This window comes from Eurypyga helias, unplaced genomic scaffold, assembly GCF_000690775.1.
Source record: "Eurypyga helias isolate BGI_N326 unplaced genomic scaffold, ASM69077v1 scaffold16400, whole genome shotgun sequence".
NCBI lineage: Eukaryota > Metazoa > Chordata > Aves > Eurypygiformes > Eurypygidae > Eurypyga > Eurypyga helias.
In genome coordinates, this window is record NW_010227781.1 from 16,079 (window position 1) to 35,390 (window position 19,312).

General features: G+C 42.5%; 1 protein-coding gene across 1 annotated transcript in view; it reads right to left on the reverse strand.

Annotated features, from left to right (window-relative positions):
• Nucleotides 1–19,312, reverse strand: part of LOC104513987 (PH domain leucine-rich repeat-containing protein phosphatase 1-like) — a gene marked incomplete at both ends in the record, with an annotated part of 36,375 nt that overhangs the window by 15,005 nt on the left and 2,058 nt on the right. The window contains 6 exons of the mRNA XM_010157502.1: nucleotides 197–352; nucleotides 4,153–4,248; nucleotides 6,169–6,229; nucleotides 7,859–8,061; nucleotides 10,041–10,271; nucleotides 10,821–10,967. Of these exons, the coding sequence (XP_010155804.1) occupies nucleotides 197–352; nucleotides 4,153–4,248; nucleotides 6,169–6,229; nucleotides 7,859–8,061; nucleotides 10,041–10,271; nucleotides 10,821–10,967 (894 nt within the window). The remainder of the gene's footprint in view (nucleotides 1–196; nucleotides 353–4,152; nucleotides 4,249–6,168; nucleotides 6,230–7,858; nucleotides 8,062–10,040; nucleotides 10,272–10,820; nucleotides 10,968–19,312) is intronic.

Genomic DNA, 19,312 nt, shown 5'->3' on the forward strand with positions numbered 1-19,312 from the left:
AAGCAACCATATAAGGCAACAAAACCAGAATAAAAAGAATTTGTGTTTTGGGGAGTTGGGCAGACATCTGTTCTTACCACACAAGGCTTGGCAACTTTCAAATTAGGGGAACCTCAGATCACCCTTCCAGCTAGGAAGTCACACACAAAGCAAGGTTCCTCACAGGCACGTCGAGATCAAACGTCTTTGTATTTACCTGTCTGCTTTCAAAAGCAGGTTAGATGGCAGTTCAAGGAGCTGGTTGTGTTGAACGTCCAGGACCTCCACTTGCATTCGCTCCAGCCGATCGGGTAGCCTTCCTAACATGTTATGTCCTGCCAGCAGCTTACGCAAGCTACTGTTGTAAAACAACCTTAAAGAAATAAAATAACACCAAAAATGAGAAAAATCTGAACTGAAGAGTTGCTCTGAGCATTTAGGTGCGGTATCACAGTTAGTTGCGAGAAAGTGATTCAGCCAACTGATTAGCAGACAGGGTATTAATTACGCACAGATCCAAGAATGTCTTCCCACTCTCCACCAACTTCTTAAAAAGGTTGTTCAGAAACAGGGAAGGAGGTTTAAGGATGACTCAGGAGTGACAGTAGTTAGAAAGGGTTATCTTACTGCACTGTATAAAACATGGATATAGAAGGGTGGCAGTGAAGGAGGTAATTGCTACCAATGGCTGCAGAAAACTGCACGTGTGGGATCCCCGTAGCTAATGGAAGAACTTCAGAAGTGTGGGTGAAATCACCAGTCACACCTCAAGCTCCATAGTGCTTTATTCATCATGTGCTGACTCATAATCCAAATGCAATTCCCAACCCCCCATTTTCCTTTTCTGTTAATACCAGACTAACATAAAGCCTCCTTCCCAGTTCTGCAGCGAATGAAATTTATCTAATCGGCTTTACTTTCTTCAGCTTTTACAAGCGATAGATGACCTGGTGTCCCAACCCCCTGCTCCAATTTTGGGTGGGGGGGATGGGAGAGAAGGGGAAGGGGAAGAAGAGAACGACGTAAAGAGAACAGAGCAAGCAGCTGTTTTGATCAAAGCTAAGATCTGCAGTATAAACAACTTAAAGAGTGTAAAATGTGCCTCTAAGAACCCCCGAAATGGAGCAACTCTCAGTTTTGAATGGGAACCACTTTCAGCAAATTAAGAAAAAACCCATTATTCTTCATCTGCCCCCCGTCTTACATTCCCGCTACCGCACTCTCTAATCCGACGAGCCCGAGCATCACGCTGACCTGGTTCAAACAAAGACTCTCCAATTACTCAGCATTAAAGCAAAAATCTTCCCCTGTGACAACGACCCAAATACACATAAAGACCTTCCCCCCGCTCCCCCTCCTCTACAGTATATCAGGTCATCAGATTATTGTGCCAAAGTAATCAATGGAGTATGCGGAGTATTTTCCCCTTGACAGATAGAGTCACGCTCCCTATCCGTGCGCCAGCGTTAACAGTTATCTCAGTTGGCTGGATCGCCTGTGCTATGGCCATGGATACAAGTCAACAGACAGCTGTATCATTCCAGAAGGCTCAACACAGGGTGAAAAGACTTACCATACAGAGATAAGCATATCTGTTATGTTTTTTGTCGTTTAACCATTTTTGTTTCACTTCACTGCTACATGAAAATCTCAGTTACGGGTTTGCATTTCTACTCTATCTCCTTTTCTAATCAAGGCTGGCCAATACCATCAACACTAAACACTACAAGAAAAATCAGAATTGGGTGACTGCACCTCCAAAAAAATTTACCATTTTTGGGGTTTTTTTAGGTGGGTGGGAGCAGTGCCATTTTTAAATAGAAAAGAAGTTCAAATCATGGTGAAAACCTTAGCAATCTTCCACAAAAGTGTATTTTATAAATAATTCAGAAGAACTGAATAAGTCCTTGAGAGTTACTTTTGCTGCTGCTTTTTTCTTCTTCCCTTGGTTTCCAAGTTACACAAGCACCAAAGGAACTGGGCTCCCTGAAGAGAGGCTGAACCACCAGCATTTAACTAAGCGAACTCCTCATGAGCCACCTAGTTCTCAAGCTGGGTGGAGAACCAGGGACTACTCTTGGCTAAGGGGAGCTTTTCTACTTGCCTGACTCACATGAAAATACGTATCTGATGGGATCAGAAAGTTCTACGGACAAGCATGCCGCTCAGCGTCAGCATCTTCTGATGCTGAAAGCCTTCTACCAATTCCTTTAGTAAGCAGCTGTTCAAAAGAACACGACACTGAATATGAATAGATCTTTTAAAAAAAGAAAAAACAGATAAAAAGGAACAAAAATACATAGACACCTGTTGACCGGTGGCAACAAGGTCGTTTCGGCAGCTCAGAACTGAAGCATTTCCATTTTCTTTGAAAGATCTTTGGCAATGTCAGTTTTATGACAATGAGTTTGTCCTGCACAGCTAAGACTAAGTACCCTTTTTTGGTTATTTTTCAGTACTTTGAAAACAGCCCAGCGTACACCAGACCCATTTTCTTGGAGAAAAACGTTAGTAGATGGTCCTCTATGTCACCTGCTTCAACTCTTTGTCTTCAAGGACTGTTTTTCTGTTTCAAGGCAAACGCACTAGCACCAACTGTTTAGATTAGGTGCAACCTTTGGCCTTCCTGGGAACTGCTGGTCAGTCAAGGCTGGAACGTCTGTGGTTAGAGTTGCAGGCAGCCTCCTAGAAGAGTCCTGCTCACTCACTTCACAGGTTTTCACAGCGGCAGGAAAAGCACACACCAGTGCACATCAACACACTTACTGGGCACTAGTATTTACCTGATACAGGTCTATACGCCTGAGCCATTTCCATTTGAATCCAGACACAACATTTCCCTAAAGGTTAACGGACTCCCAAAGAGGGTGTTTTGAACTGGGCCCTAAAACCGAGCTGACTTATTAGGAGCTAAGCTATCTAGACACATACTACAAAGAAGAGCTTTCAGAGATAAGCTATTTCCTGGGGTTAGTGATAAGATGGCAGGAGAGACAAATGGGATGTTGACTGTACCTAATTTCAGCTAATCATTAATCTCCCAAAGATATCCGGTATGCCTTGATACTCCTTGCTGTTATGAAGTGCAAATGAAAGGCAAATGAACTTTTGCTCCCCGCGCCTTCGGAGTAGGCGCAGCTCCGCTTCGTGTGAAAAAACAAAGGGACTAATAGTCTGCATGCTAGCCTGTTAGTTTGCTCAGTGAATCTCCTCACATCCCCTTCTGCCCACATTTCAGAAATCTATTCTCTTCCCATTTCTGACACTAAAACTGCCAGTTTACACCATATGGCAGATTCAGCTGACCCAGACAAGACTATCCTTTTTGCTTCCTGATGCTCTTCTGTGCTGTTCAGCTCCGTAAAGAAAATATTTAATAGCTCATCATATACTAGCTGTCTACAATCTTCCATGGCTCTGCACATCCTCACGCAATTTCACCCGTTGTGCCTAGTGTGTTCTCCCTCTATTGAAGCGTGCAGAGCAAGCAAGAATGACAGCTCTCTTCTGGTGAAGTGATGGACTTAAAAATTCTCAGTGACAGTACCTGACTAGTATACTCACTTGGAACAGGTCTCCCAGGGGGAAAAAAAAAAACAACCACAAACTAGTGAGAGCCACTTGTTATTTAAACTCAGCTCCTATTTTCCTTCCTGTTCTCTTGCTTTCCTATAATTTGTATTCATCATTTTTAAGCTCAGACTCCTGGAAAACAGATTATCTTTGTAGTGAAGGAGATTGCTTTACTTGCAGGACTTTGCTTGCTTGATGAGGCTTTACCTTCTCTCGACCCTCTTTCACTCCAAGAGGGCTGTGAACTGGAGTCTCTAGGCAGCCCTGAAACTAAGCTACAAGCACACTGTCATGCTAAGTTATAGCTGTAAATATTTAATATTCAGTATTAAAAATGAAGGGCTTTCCTGCCTGAACAGCCACATGAACAGCTTCAAAACTTCCACCCGGAGTTCAGAGGCACTGCTTTCTCTGCATGAAAGTAGCAGAAGGGCTGGATGGATGCTTGAGGCATGACGACACCCCACAAGGTAAAAAATAAAATCAAACAGAACATAGAAGGGGCCTGACAGTCACTGGAACAAGCTAAACACTGAATCAGCAATTATTTCTGAATTGGTTATCCTGTTCCACATTGTGCAACTGGTCTGCAAGACTCACCGGGCAGGCAGCTCACGTATCTGATTGTGGCCAACATCCAACACTTCCAGTTTCCTGCTGTCACATACCCACTCGGGCAGGTTCTCCAAGTGATTTCTATGAATGAAGAACACAAAGAGGTATAACCAAATGATAATCGAGATGTAAAGGCTATTAAGAACACAGCCTCAAGAGACATACCTGCAGGAAATAAATCCGCTACACAACATGTTTACTATGAGATTGGCTCACCCCTCCTCCTCTAAGGGCACTACCAGTGCAGTAAGGTCCTGAGTGAGGGGGCAAGAAAGTGGAAAGCATTATCACCTCCCTAGATGTGCAGCCACTAGGAAAATGGAAAAAGCTGCTTCCAAATTATCTGGAAAGAAGTATTACGAGTATCAGAGTATCGAGGATGAAGGAGTGTCTCCATGGAGAAGAAAATTTGGAAGCTACTCCTCAGAAGATATTCACACCCTAAACAGCTGAAACACCTCTTCGATCCCCCCTAAATTCAATCCCGAATCCCACTCTTCATCTATCTCACTGAATAGAGCAAAAACTTTTGGTTTTCTGTCTATCTTTCAAGTCAAGCGCTTTGCTTTTCCTGCATCTGTGTTCACGGGAACTAACTCTGCTAAAATATAAGTTCTTAGAGATGAGTTTTTCCAAATATTGCACTGAAAACATGCAGCTAGGCACAGTGGGGCACCCACGTATCCTGCCTTAAAGACAAAAATCAGCAGCACAAAATACATGATTGTGCGTGTGTGTATTCACATAACTGCTACTTCCGTTAGCATGCAGAGATGTAAAACCAGGCATCAGATAAAATTCAGGCACTTGCAGACTCGAAGTTCAGGAATAGGACCCATACGTAGCATGTACATAAATCAATATTCATGTTTATTCATGTACTTGTATCCCGTAGTTTATTCATGCAATAGCCTTTACCCAAAATATGTGACAGCAACCCAGCCCCTCCTACCCTCAGATAGCTTCCTTTTCAACCTCAAACAGATTTCCCTTATTCCAAGCGAGCCAAGCAGCTCAAGACACCCTACCCATTTAATTACAATGCCATCACTGAACTGAGGCACAAAAAGGGGTTTGTGATCAAAATCATGCATTCTGCACCCATTTCACTTACAGCTAAACGGAGAACGCGGCGTTACAAGGAATGCTTTTCAATAAACCACACTTATTTAGTCACACCTGTGCGCTATGTTTAGGTGCGCGATGTAACTCGTGGTTGATGAAACGCGGAAGCTATTGGCCACTCGTCCAGGTTAACTCACTCTTACAATCACCCTCAAGAGCTTAAGCGTGCTTTAAGCAGGTTTTTTAATGAATGAGATTATCACTTCAACATGCAGATGAGTAATTCCTTAAATCAGAGAGATGTTAAGCACATGTAAAGTCTTTTCCTAATTCAGTCCTTAAATTGTAAAACAAACTAAACCACTCCCTTTTCCACATCTTTCCTTACTCTACCTCCCTCATTAAGGTGAGATTTACGGATGCATTCAAATGGCAACTGCAGATGTCCCTGCAGCAGCCAGGGCTGTGGAGAACAACGATGAGCTGCAAAAGCTGCCCAACTAATGAGTAAACTATCAAACTGTCACCTACGCTGGGCTTGTGACACAGACATAGCCAGAAGGGGACTTCTGTACATGTCTCATGTTGGTGCACGTTTGAATCATTGTGTTGTATCTCTGTAAGACAGGAAATCTTTAAATCAGGGAAACTCTGTGCCTTTAAAGGCACATTTTGCTTTTAGCATTAAAAAGAGAGAAAAAAAGGTAAATCCATAAAAAAGAAACAGGGAAGAACAAGCCAGTAGAAAAAAAGCCCATCCTCTAAGGATCAGTCTTCTCATATCTCAAGGTCCAACTCTTGCCCCCACACCTCCCAGTAAAATACCAGTGAATGTCATTTTTCCGTAAGCCTCATTGACACATATTTTATAGGCCCAAGGAAAAACAAACAAACAAACAAAAAAAAAAAACCAAAAAACCCAACCCATACTCTTACCTAGAAATATCCATATAAGCCAGGCAATTAGGAACTGGATACACATCAAGGTGAACAAGTTCTAGGGAGGAAAATAAGAAAAAAAAACCCAGAAGTGGTGATGAAAATTTGCACCTAAATGGCTGTTCCGTAACAGTTACTTCAAACAGCTAAAACAGAGATTTCAGAACAAGTCAGTAACCCAGAAAACATCTGAGGATCTGGACCTGTGCGAACTGGATGCTGTTTCTTTATTATATCTGAGTACATTTGCTCTATAATCTTGTACTTGCTATGACAGACACTGCATAACTGATCAGAGAGAAGAAACTGGAGGATTCTAAAAGTTTCATGGGAAATTCTCATTTTTCCATTTTTGTCCCAGAGCTGTAACTTTACCTCCGCCACCCACTGCCCAGAATAGTCAGTCACAAAGCTGCTCTACTTTTTTCACTGGTCACTAAATGGTACAGGCATGGAAGAGACTCCCCACTCTGGAACGGCAAGCTACAGAACACCCCACAGTCCTCCAGGTCACGGCAAGGTATTTTTCAACACATTACACGACCCTTCACATCCCTGTGGAGGCCCTGGTTCAGGCAGCCTTACAGACCTTTCACAGCGCCTCAACTACTGCTAATAATGTTGTATTTTGATTGCTTCAATAACATTTCATACCCTAATGTTTTTAGGTAGCTAATGCTTAGCATCAAGGTTGATGCAAAACCAGCAGGCATTTATTTAAGCCCAGAGAAAATGCACTAAAGTGAAAACGTAACAAGCATCACAGTTCCTTTGGAAGAGGAGACTGAACCAAGGTGGCTGAGGGTGCAAAGACAGCAGAGCCAGGAGGGACAGCAAGACCAAATAGGCGGTTGGTTGCAAGATAACAGGCTGCCTTGGGTTCTCGGCTCACATTGATTGCACATGCTCAGACGGTAGACTCTTCTGGGTTACAAACATCCTGGCATCAATACTTCATGAAGGCACAGGCTTGGGTATCGTTAAGATGACAACCTTTTAAAGGCAGTGCAGACTATTCAACAAGTTCACAGCTCTTTAAGCTTGCATTTTGTTTATTCCATACCAGACTACTCCGAACAATAAAAACGATAGTGAAAATTGAGTATTTTGAGTAATAGCAGCTTCCAGAGACAGATCAAACAAATCCTATTCATGGAACACTGGAGTTATTCAACTGGAAAAGGCTGCATTATTTTTATTATTGAGTACAAATGAAGTTATTCATTATAGATTTAGCTCTGGCCAGACAGTTACAAGAGGTAGTAGCAAAAATATATATATTGTTGTAGTTTGTTTTACAAACCGCCACTTGTACAAACTTTCTCAAACCTGGGGAAAAGCAATAAATTCCCTGTTTGCCTTGGTAAAGCAACACATTAATACAACCCAACAAACTGACAACTTCAAGAGCCCTCCCCTGTTGACACAGAGAGGAATTCCAGCCCAAATTTTAAGATTTTTGCAGCTTTGAAACTTCCAAATTGGAAGCCGCATGTTATTTGCAAGTCACTTGAAGCTCAGAATTGGCAGGAGCATGTCACAGCACGTGGGAAAGCCTTTTATCCAAGGGTCATGTCAAGAGCCTCCAGATTATGTGCACTGCACTCTATGAGCATCCCACAGAGAGGCAGGTACGAACGCCGGAAGTCGGAGGACTACACCAAAGCTGCCCTGAAAAAGCACTTACCGTTTGAGGAAGCGTACAGCGCTTTGAGAAAATATCCACTGATTTTGAGGGTTACCAGTTGATTCCGTTCACAGTGTAACACTTCGACATTGTTAAAAACTGTCGCATCCAGCTCCCCAAGTTTGTTGTCTCTGAGATCCAGTTGGGTCACATGATGCAGAAAATCTGTTTCTTCGGCCTCCAGTCTCCTAATTGAATTCAATCTTACAGACAAAAAAGGGAGATTAAGTGTAGTTACGTGGCAGGCTCCTGCTGACAAACCAACTCTCACTCTGCAGTCAGTCGTGCTGGATTAAACTAGCATGCCTCCAGGTTCTGATCAAGGTCGATTTTAAATATTTTCCCCTCTGTTATGGTATTTTAAAAGCAGGATGGATCAGCTCTGTTGTTTTATCCATCATGACAAAAGAATGATGACACCAAGTTCCTTTCTAAACTACTTAGAAGCCTACTGATAAAAAGATCTGCAAGAACGTCAGTATTGCTGTTATTTTGTCTATAAAAATAAAAGATGATCTGGCTGTTATTTCTGCCTGATAGCTTAGGAAAGAACAAAACATCGACAGTTCCTGCTGGCCTATCATGAGCATCTGCTGAAAAGTCTGGCAGATATGAGTAACCCGCAGATATTGGAGTCTCTTGCCTTACTGAAAGGCCAAAACTGAGGTTTATGAATCCCCATATTTGCCTCTTGCTTTGCCATCTTTCACAGCAAGCAACTTCAGAGGCCTGAAAATGGGTGTTGAGAGAAAACAGAGCAAAAGACCCGACATGAGTGAGTCTGTCAGATAAAGAGAACTGGTTTTATCCCATCTCCACTGGGACACCGCCAATACTCAGCAACCTCCCCAGAAATTACAGCGGAAATAAGATTATCTATAACCCTGCAAGGTTTGAGGTGGTAGAGAACTCCACAGAGTTCAGTTTCAAATTCTCAGCTCTGACCAGAACATGTAAATCTGTATGGGTAACTTCTGCCAGCCCATTCATTGAGCCTCCCTCGTGAGGACAAGGGCACACACCTGCAGGTTTGTTATGCCTCTTGTTGTCAAAGAGTTGCCCTCTGTACAGCAGCTGTGTTTTCAGAGAAGCTACACTGAGAAGAAAATGGCTAATATGCCCCCTCCAATACCACGGCCTACTTTCTCTGTTCTCGGTTTACAAGCAGTGCTTCCTTCCAATTTCAGCGAAGCAAAGCACCTCACGGTGCTGCGAGTGCAGTTTACAAACACGTTCGGCGTTGACTATTCCGGGCAGCGTTACACAGAACCCGCGTTGGCTGCTCGGTGCGGGAAGGATGCGGCAGACGACGAGAGGGCTGGAGCTGCGCCGTTGGAACTCATGGCCAGCTCAGCCACAGCATCCCTATGCTTAAGGCCGGTTTATTCATTTGTTTTTAACATACACACACACGTTTTAACTCCACCACATACACTTTGGAATTCACCCCCCTATTTTAGATATTGTTTTAACTTATGCTGGCCCTTCCTTGACCACAAAGTCCGACAGCTACACAGTGGTAGGCTAAGTTTTAGCCTGAAGAGCTTAATTTAACTACATGGTTCTAAACTTCATTATTATTTGGACCTCACGGTCCAGGCTCTGAATTGAGCCTTGCTGAGCTGATCGCAGAAGCTGGCTTCCCCAAAGGCCGTAGGAATAAAGAACCACCTCATACCAGAGCCATTTGTAATAAGGATCTGTTTACACTCCGCTAAGGGCATCAAAAACGTTACTCGTGGTAGACTGGGCTTTTTAACATACCATGAAATGTTAAAATACCTATTATTGTCCTCTCAACTTCACTGCCCTTTTCTTCATCTTACATGACCTTTCAGAGAGAATCTTTTTTAGGGAGGATTATAATTCATATTATATTAACACTCCATCCACTAGAACTGCAGGAGTCACTGGTGTCCCAGGCTCTGTTTGGTTTGGGGTTTTTTGGGTATAAATACTAAGTTCTCCCACTCATTTTCCTAACTGTTGATCCCCCTAAAGGCTACCTCTTCTTCCAGGAAGAGTTCTAACTGACAGCAAGTCCTGTGAGTTACACAATGCTGCCAGAAACATGGTTCAACAGACAAACGCCCGGGGGGATTCATACCCAGGGCTAATTCTGATAGTCAAAGAAATACCGTTTCAACAGCAGTACTTTTATTCCCCCCCCCCAAATACCTACCTTAGATCCACGTGTTTAATATGAGGCATCCTTTTTAACACCTGCAGGTTCAGGGTATCCATGCAGTTTCCCGACATACAGAGCTTATCCATGGCGGTCAGCTTCTCCAGCACCCCGGGAATGTCGGTGAACTCGTTGAAGGACAGACTCACGTAGCTCAGCTGATGCATATGCTCCAATTCATCAGGAAGGGACTGAAGAAAGTTGCCATCCAGCAAAAATGTCTGCAAGCTATTAAAGGCGGGGGAGGGGAAGGGAGCATGAAGAAAGTGAGTGATCTGTTAAATCATATTTCCTCCCTATAAACACACAAATCTGCTGCAGCTACACTGAAATAACATACACAAAAGGGCAGACGAAAAAAAAATGTTAAGTAATAACACTTTAACATCTGCTACAGAAGATATCGACCAAATAAAAGCCTTGCAACTATGAAATACAGGCTGTGCTAGACAGATGTACCCTATCTTCAAACATCTCCAGAACTGCAACTTGTGTGAGGGCTAAAGCGCATAAGCAAGGGGGTTTTAAAGGTTATCTTCAGCACAGAGGTGACCCTTGTGTCAAATACTGGGGACTGGACAAGTTTTTGAGACAGAAAGGGTGCTTCCCCTAAACCCACAGCTCACAAACGCTTCCATACAAATCTCCAAGCCCGTCTGCTCTGACAAAACCCAGAAGGTTTAAACCATCTCCCATTGCAAGATTATGTACAGTCACGAAACTGCTTGTTGTCTATATGATCAGTCGGTGTACATTAAGTTTTAAGAAAGTACTTGCTTGTGCATCTCGCCGACAGCTGCTGGAACACTTCTGAGGGCATTGCAGGACACGTTGAGTTCAGTCAATGTTGGGATACTGCAGACTGCCAGTGGGAAGTCTCCTAAATTATTATTGGAAAGGTTAAGGCTCTTCAATTTGGTGAATCTGCAGAGAGATAAGAAAAAAATAAAAATAAATAAAGAACAAATAAGTGGAGTATAAACCACACCGAGTTGCCTTGCAATAATTCACACAGGGTAAGTTTGGGCATATAAATCACATGCACTTTTAGCTGATGTACTCAGAACAACCAAGGAAACTACCAGACACTCAAGTTTAACATCACTTACAAGGGTTCGCTCACATTAAGCTGGCACAGAGAAACAGGCCCTCCTGAACAACACATTAAGTGTGCTTTCCTCCGAGTCTGAAGAAAACAACACACCAAAAAACCCTTGCTATCATCACGATACATATCGTTTCTTCTGTGGCATCTCATCCCGCACTAAAGCACTGCTATTTTTCTGAACGCATTTCATGCCAGAAAGGCTACCCTAGTGAGACTGGTTACGAGACACAGGAAATTCTCAGCCTGTTTGAACACTAAATTTTTGCGGTGCAGCTCAGCTCCATTCATGTAAGCAGATACTGCCTTTCAACCAAGAATTCTCATTAGAATAGGGTGGTTTGAATACAACTGGGAAATGTGCTGAATTAAAGCAGAATTTAGCAAGACTTCTGTAGTGACAGAGGCAAATTCTTATGCTCTTGCTTAAGTACGATGTCAAAGCTTCGCACAGATTTCAAAATTTTGTCCTCGACATGTCGCGGAACTCTTAAAAGCCCCTCGGTTTATCACATCAGCCAACGAAGCAACTTGCATGTGCTTGCCTTATTAAAGATGACCAAGAGTGTTTGAACGAAAAGCCCAAGAAAGGGACAATCCAATTAGCCAGCCTGCATGTTCAGCGACATCATTATGGTTGCCTAACAACCACTGGGAGGTATGCCTAAAGGCAAGTAAAAGGATGAATGAAAAGATCTGTGTCAGATTCCGATAGATGGGAGGAAGTTTCTTTTCTGGCATGGTTTACGCCAGGACATTTTATTTGGACTTCATTTTCCCTTCGTTACGGCTCAAGTGCTTTACTTGTGCGAGCAGGCTTTTATGTAACACAGTGATGGAGGCAAAACTGCACCTACGAACACTGCTATTCCACGTGAAAGTAACCTCCAAACACATGTGCCACGGCATCCACGGCCTCCGCATCGGCCCAGTACATCCTCACCTCTAAGCACATTGTCCTTCCCCAACCAGAAAACACACTGAGCATTAAACAGGTTAAAAAGTCTTAATGCAAAAAACCTCTCAGAAATCCTAGCTGAGGATGGTGGCACACACCGGTAGCGCTGCCTAAAACAAAGTAATGCTCCGGACTAAAACTCAACATGAAAACTAAGTAGTGCCTTCATATCCTGTTTCAACAGGGGTTGTAAGATAAGTGTGGATTTTACCCCCCAAAACCAGGCTATAAATACATTTAAAGTTTACAAATACACCTAACACTTGCAAAGGTTTGCAGCAGGCAAGGGAATGCTGTGCTCCCTGTTGGTGCAAAGATGGCAGAAGGAAAAAGAAAAAAAAAGGAAAAATCGTGGCCAGAATTATCACAGATTTTGAACACCCTGTGCCACGCTGGAGGCAGAAGAAGTTTGGAACAGAGTTAGATGGAGACTAAATGAAATCTTGCAATCAAATTACTGCTGCAGGGAAAAGAATGCTACTGTGCAGAAACAATGACTAATGTATCTCTAGAGGGAGAACTGTAAAATAAGAAGGAAGCTAGGGTAGGCTAGCTGATGTTAACGAGGGCTGCCAGCCAGAAGAGAACGCACATTTTAAACACTACATCTTCCTACCCCTCTATTTTGAGAGCAAGGCTTAAAAATCTTGAACCTATAACTGAAACACACAGTCCTCTATTTATCTTAAAGATAACTGTAGATTTAGGCCACAGGTATACTGCTCTGATATTTGGGGTGATTCTGTGGTGGGACAGCTATCCCACATCTTCCTCAAAGTCAACTGCAATTACAAGCAAGAGTACTCTAAAGTAGGGGACTCCAGGGCCTTTAGAATTTTTTTTTTTCCCCCCAGTATTTAGGTAAGAGCAAAAATAGCAGTGAAGACAGCAGCTTAGTTATTTTGACTAAATCTTCCTACAGAAACATCCAAATGCAGCCATTCCAATTTTCAAGTCAACCATGAAAAAAGAATTAACTCATTTAATAATCAACACTGAGGTTTTGCCTGTGCCACTCTGGAGTCCCAGGAGAAGAGTCTCAGGGCTTTTGCTCACTGAACAAGTGAAAACTACAATCCACCAGATGACCCCAGATACAATCTTCTGATAAAGTTACAGACGCTCACGCTGATACACAAAGGGGACTGGGGTAGCAGTGGTGGTGAGGGAAGCTAAGAAATACACTGAGTAACTCCAATGCAGTGCTCAGCTTCAAGGTTTTCTGCACACATTCTAGTGTATAATTGCCCCAGGTCACCTGGGGCAAATCACACCCCCCAGTGTATGTGGATTACATCTCTACTACCCTGATGTATGCTTTAATTTGTGTTTATTAAGGGTCTTCTGTGAGTAATCTAAGTACTAAGGACACAAACTGAACTGGTTAACAGGTCTATATAGTATGCAAGGGAGGATGAGTAGTATGCCCAGTACTGGATATACTCATCATATAGGAGCTGAAAATGCATACAAGTGTATGTCAAATAATCCACAAAGGAGAGTCCATTGATAAATCACATTTACAGAAAAGCTGAAAGACAGACATCATAAGCTCAGTTAAAAATCAAGAACTTAAGACAACTGGCAGGAAAGAGGTATTTTCTTCCTCCTTTGTAAACACGTTCATTTACAGAACGCTAAAGTAGCATTTCTCCTCACAAAGCACTGTCAGATACAGAGCATCACTAAGCCAAACTAGCAGACATTTCCTCAGAGTTAAGATCCAAGTCTACCTCTCATCTTTGGCCACTCACTTCCCACTATCCATATTGCAAATGGGTTGGCGCACTTCCACTACGGAGCACTGTCGTGCCGTACATTTAAAATGCTGAATTGTTTGTAGTGCTTCTTATATCTAGATAGATTCACAGTAGAAACAGTAGCATCAATATAAATAAGGTAGGAAAGAAGTACTTTACAGACTCAAGTTTTCTGTTGCTGCTGAGTTTGCAGCGTTGGGCTTCGAATCGATTTTACAGAGCAACATCTTTGCTGTTTACTCGCACCCAAAGTCTTACTCCTACCAGAAGCAGGGATGCTTATTGATGCTGGAAAGGAGAAGAGGCACAAAACTGCTCGTTTGAGGCATGACAGTGTAGTAACTTCCTATCAAGTCCATACATATGCTTTCCTTCCTCTTCTCCCTCCTTCCCTGGGTCTACACTTTGTTATCTGTTAAAAAAGGTCAGCCTGAAGAACAGCACCTCTGAACACGCTACGCTCAGTTAGCTCACCAAGATTTCCACTGTAATCACCGATATACAAACACTCACTGACCAAAAATAGTCCTACCTTAAGCTACAGCAGAAGGTTGACATGTCAACCCTTGAGTTTAACCATGCAGTAGGAATGAACACTAATTGCCATAATTGAGCCAAAAAATGCCCACTTACTTAATCCTGAAGCTGCCACTTCAGGAGCAGTTTTAATTTGACACAGGCAAAACGAGGAGAGTGACTAACAAGAGGAGTTTGTATCACGGCAAAGCAATGAACTGACAGGCTAATTTCAAATTCAGATCTACCCGATGCGCACAGCAGACATTTCCATTACACAGTACAGCATTTGTGTTCCAGTATGTTTGGAGGGAGGGGAATATCATCTTCGAATTGGCCATACACCATCACTGAAATGGAGCTGTAACAGACTTGACCGACAAAACCAGTCTCGCCCTCCTCTTACCAAAAGCAATTAAAAAGCAGTATTTTACTACACCCAAACCTGAAGACACGGCTTAATAAGAGACTCAGCTTAAGGAAAACGATCACTTTCCCAACACTACCTCCAGTGTTTGGGCTGTTCTCATGTCTATGCTGTGGTTGCAGCTGAGCATCACTTCCAGCAGCAGCATGACTTTCAAAAGATAATCTAGAGAGGAGGAAGGAGGAGCTCCGCTGCTGTTTTCCACCCCGTTTCTCTGGATAAGATTCCTGTTCATCCAGAAACCAAGACACTCACATCACACCACACAAAAACCGATGGAGTAAAGTCATCTCAGGAAAGAGGGTCACTTAATCTGGTCAAGTCAGAAGCAGCTTATCAAATTCACCCATTAATTATCAATTTCTCCATTAGCTGAATGAATAAACGAAAAGATAGTTTTATCTGAATTTTTATTTCCATCCTCCTTTCTTAAACCTCACGGTGGGGAAGGAAAAAAGCAGACCAATAGTGATAATTTTGGTATCTTCACTACCTTTTAGGCCAACACACGAGGAAGTCATCCTGATATTTCTTCCTTTTGCTTGCACTTAAAACTATAAAAGGCACCACAATTTTGGCATACAGACTTGAGTCCATATGCTACAATTAATTGCTAGATTGTATTAAAAAAATAAAAAGAAAATCCTTACTTTGGAAGCCACATCAGGAAGTAACAGGCAAGTAAATTGGAGTAGGCTGATACACAATAACTGGATTCCATAAATATGTTCACTACTTTTTGAAACGTTATTCAGAAGAGATACTGCTGTACTTAGCCTAATAGGTCCATTAAACTGATTCCAATTAATAACTGCAATTTCTACTTTTAGACCACGCTATTTCTAAAAATGCTATTTTATAGCATTTTTCTTAGTGCCATCTATTTTTCTCCTAACATTATTAAGGAGTTCACTGTTTCAATTTAAACAATCAAAAAACCCCAATGTGTTTCAGGCATTAAACCAAGTTTGCAGCCTTCCCCACTTAGTCATTTGTAATGACTTGATTTTGCAATTTATTTTTCTTTACTCAAACATCACTGATTTTTGCTGAGTATTCGCATGAGGGGTCATTCCCTGAGTTTGGAGCAGCACACAGGAGCTACGCAGAACACAACCCCTCATGTTAGCTAGATTAATTTAAGTAACTTCAATAAATATATGCATTTAAAAGCTAAGATTCTTTTCCAGAACATATTTAAAAAAAAAAGGAAAAAGGAAATTAAAAGAGGAAATTAAAACACATGGGACCATAGGAAATAGGACAAAGGCCAGAGGCACTGCTTCCCATAAAGTATACGCCCAGGACTAGCTACTTCAGCTGTCCTCCTCCAGTGCATCTACTGGAAGTGTGCTGTGGGGATGTGTGTTTGGCATGTCGTTAACTCATCCAACTTTCTTTGCTCACCTCAGTTTCATACACTAAAAGCAATAATCTCTAGCAGTACTTCATCACACTTTGAGACCAACTAAGTGTCAGGCTGGAGACTTTCTTCCCTGTTCCTCAATCTCTAGGGACAAGCTAGGATCAAGCTACATGTCATCAACTTCCAGCAAGCCTGCCTGCTGAGTTCTCGCCCCCTGCATCGCTAACGCTGTTCCCCCCTTGCTCTCTGGAACCTAAGTGTTCTCTGAGCAACAACTGACTCTTGAATTACCTACTTACTGCCCAATGGGTTTGTAAGGAGACTCCCCATATTCTGGGTTTTCGGATAAAACAGCTCTCCTACAGCTGGAAGTAGCGAGGGATTTCAGAAACACATCAACATCTCAGAGTCCTTCGGACTTCTCACAGATGCAACTTCAAGCTACTGCCACTAGCCCAGACAACTTTCAGCTGACATGCTAGAGAAGAAAGTTGATTTCTAGAGGCTCTGGAGAAAAAAAGATACCAACAGATCTTAAGATAAAAATCCATATAATCACTGTTAATAACTAACAACCACAATCAGAATAACAACTTGCTCTTCAGATAAAATTGGCAAGCGTCATTTTGTTTACCCTTAAAACAAACTTTGTGGCTTATCACATCCCCCCGTTCTTTCTTTCCTTCTCTTGTTTTTCTTTTTAGATCTGCAACAGGCTTATATTAAAAATCCACATACTGACAACTTTTCAGTATTAACAAGCAAACAGTATTCTTGAGGCCAACGGTTTTTTCCAACAGCGCTGACTGAAACAATTACATATAAATATAAAGCGTGCTTAGCCCAGTGAAGCAGAGCAACAGTAAATAAAGACCGTGGTTTATTCATTTGGTTCAAACCTAGAGCGACAGTACTCTGCAAAGCTAGTAAGCCTGAACTCTTGTTTGCATTTCAGAACAAGGGCTGTGGAATTGCACTGTGGATAAGGGAAAAGTGAGGCTTGGAAACCCAGCGTACACATAAGTCTCAACTTTACGGGTAAAAAAAGAAAAATCCACCAACCAACATTAAGAGTGTAAGCACTAAAAATTTGTGACAGCTTAAGACAACAGAATGTCTGCAATTGCATCATTTGCAGTATACAGGAGGTAAAACATCAAGAGCTTTAAGGTAAATTCTCACTCAATGGGGATGATATCACAAGACATGTCAGCTGCTTCTAATAGTGCAAGAGCTGAGCAATCTTTCAACTGGGGAATGTCCTCTCTGCCCCAGAAGCAAAGCACCCTTTCCTGGAACTTAAAAAAAAGCTACGTGAGGGAGAACAAGTACCAAAATTTGCTGTGTTCCTTTCCAGCACAAGATGAATTTTTAGATTGCCTACTTTTAGATTAGTATGAAATATGTATTCCCTGCTAAGTAGCAAAAAAAAATACATTTAGCTGTATATACCTTTCAGCATTCAGAAAGTTGACAGCTGTGCAGTATCTACAGCAACAGAGCTTCAAAGTTTGAGTAGACAGTAAAGCAAGTGAAAGTGCAGCTACTGGCAAAAAAAAGTGCATCTACACCTCCGTAAACCGTCACACACTACCAGCAATTCAGTTCCCAAGATGGAGACTTTTTACTTATGCCATCTACTGAGAAGGACTAAATATTTTATTCAGAAATGCAACAAATCACATTATTTTAACAACTGAAAGGAGTAACTGCGTAAGCAAAAGTAGGAATTGTTGTTTTCCTCAATCCATTCCTGACTGTAACTGCCAAGTCAGTGCGTATGTCAGCATCTCATTACTATGACCCAGCCGCTTGTAAGTCTACTCAGGGGGTAGCTGAGAAGTTGGCATTTTCTTCTGTCTTTGACATACCTCCTCTTTTGAAATCCAGCCTTCATGAGCATTTGTTAGATTACCACCTAAAGTGATTTTTTAAGAGGAACATCTACCACCAAGGGCTCCTCATAACACGACAAATTTTCCTGGACTGCCTTGCTAACCAGATTGTAATTGAAAATTGTACTACGAAGGGCAGGTATATAAAAGCCAACGCATTTTGTTCACAACATCCAAGCACATGGTTATTTTGGAGCCTTAAACACTTCTGGGCTTGATTCATTGGTGCTGTGCCCTGTGTGCGGCTGCAATTTAGCAACTGAGAATTTGGTATGAAGGCCAACAGTACCAAATCAGAACAGTAGAGATTTTGTACTTGCTTTGCAGTGGTTTGAAAGAACATAGGCGAACAAAAAAAAAAAAAAAAACAGACAGACAGACTTTTGGTTTATCCAGTCAAGTTTTACCTTGTGTAATCCCCAAAAGATATGAAAATAGTTTTATGAAATTGGATTAAAAAGAAAAAGAAAAAAGTGAGACAAATAACTTGTGTTCCCAGGAATGACTGAGCTTCCCTTACCTTGCATATGTTTTCATACTGGGATTCACAAATAATTTCAAAAAAATACAGTGTTCCCTTCTTGCTAGATATTTGTGTATTTCCTCACTACAGAAAAGCAGACAGAGTAGCAGTCGAGCTGGCTCAGAGCTTTTTGGCAACACAAGTAAAGCTCAAGTTTTCCCACTCTAAAGAGGAGAAGTTGGGACTGCGTTTCTTAGGGCTGAAAGAGCATGGATTGGGAGAGCACTCCAGGGCCCGGCTCATGCTTTAGCTGCTGTTGGGGGGCAAAATATAACTGACAGGGCACTGCTCTTCCCAACCCCCATCACTAACTGCTGCCCTGGGCACAACAATGGGAGCAGCTGCAGCTTCCAGCTTCCCACTGCTGCGGGGATGCCACCAGTGCTGGATGAAGCCAGCAGTGTGCTCAGGTGGCCAATGACATCCTGGCCTGCACCAGGAATGATGGGGCCAACTGAACTAGGGAAGGGATCGTCCACCTGTGCTGGGCAGTGGTGAGGCCGCACCTTGAATCCTGCATTCAGTTCTGGGCCCCTCACTTCAGGAAAGACACTGAGGTGCTGGAGTGTGTCCAGAGAAGGGCAACGGGGCTCGGAAGGGTCTGGAGCACAAGCCCTGTGAGGAGCAGCTGAGGGATCTGGGGGTGTTTAGCCTGGAGAAGAGGAGGCTCAGGGGAGACCTTATCGCCCTCTACAGCTACCTGAAAGGAGGTTGCAGAG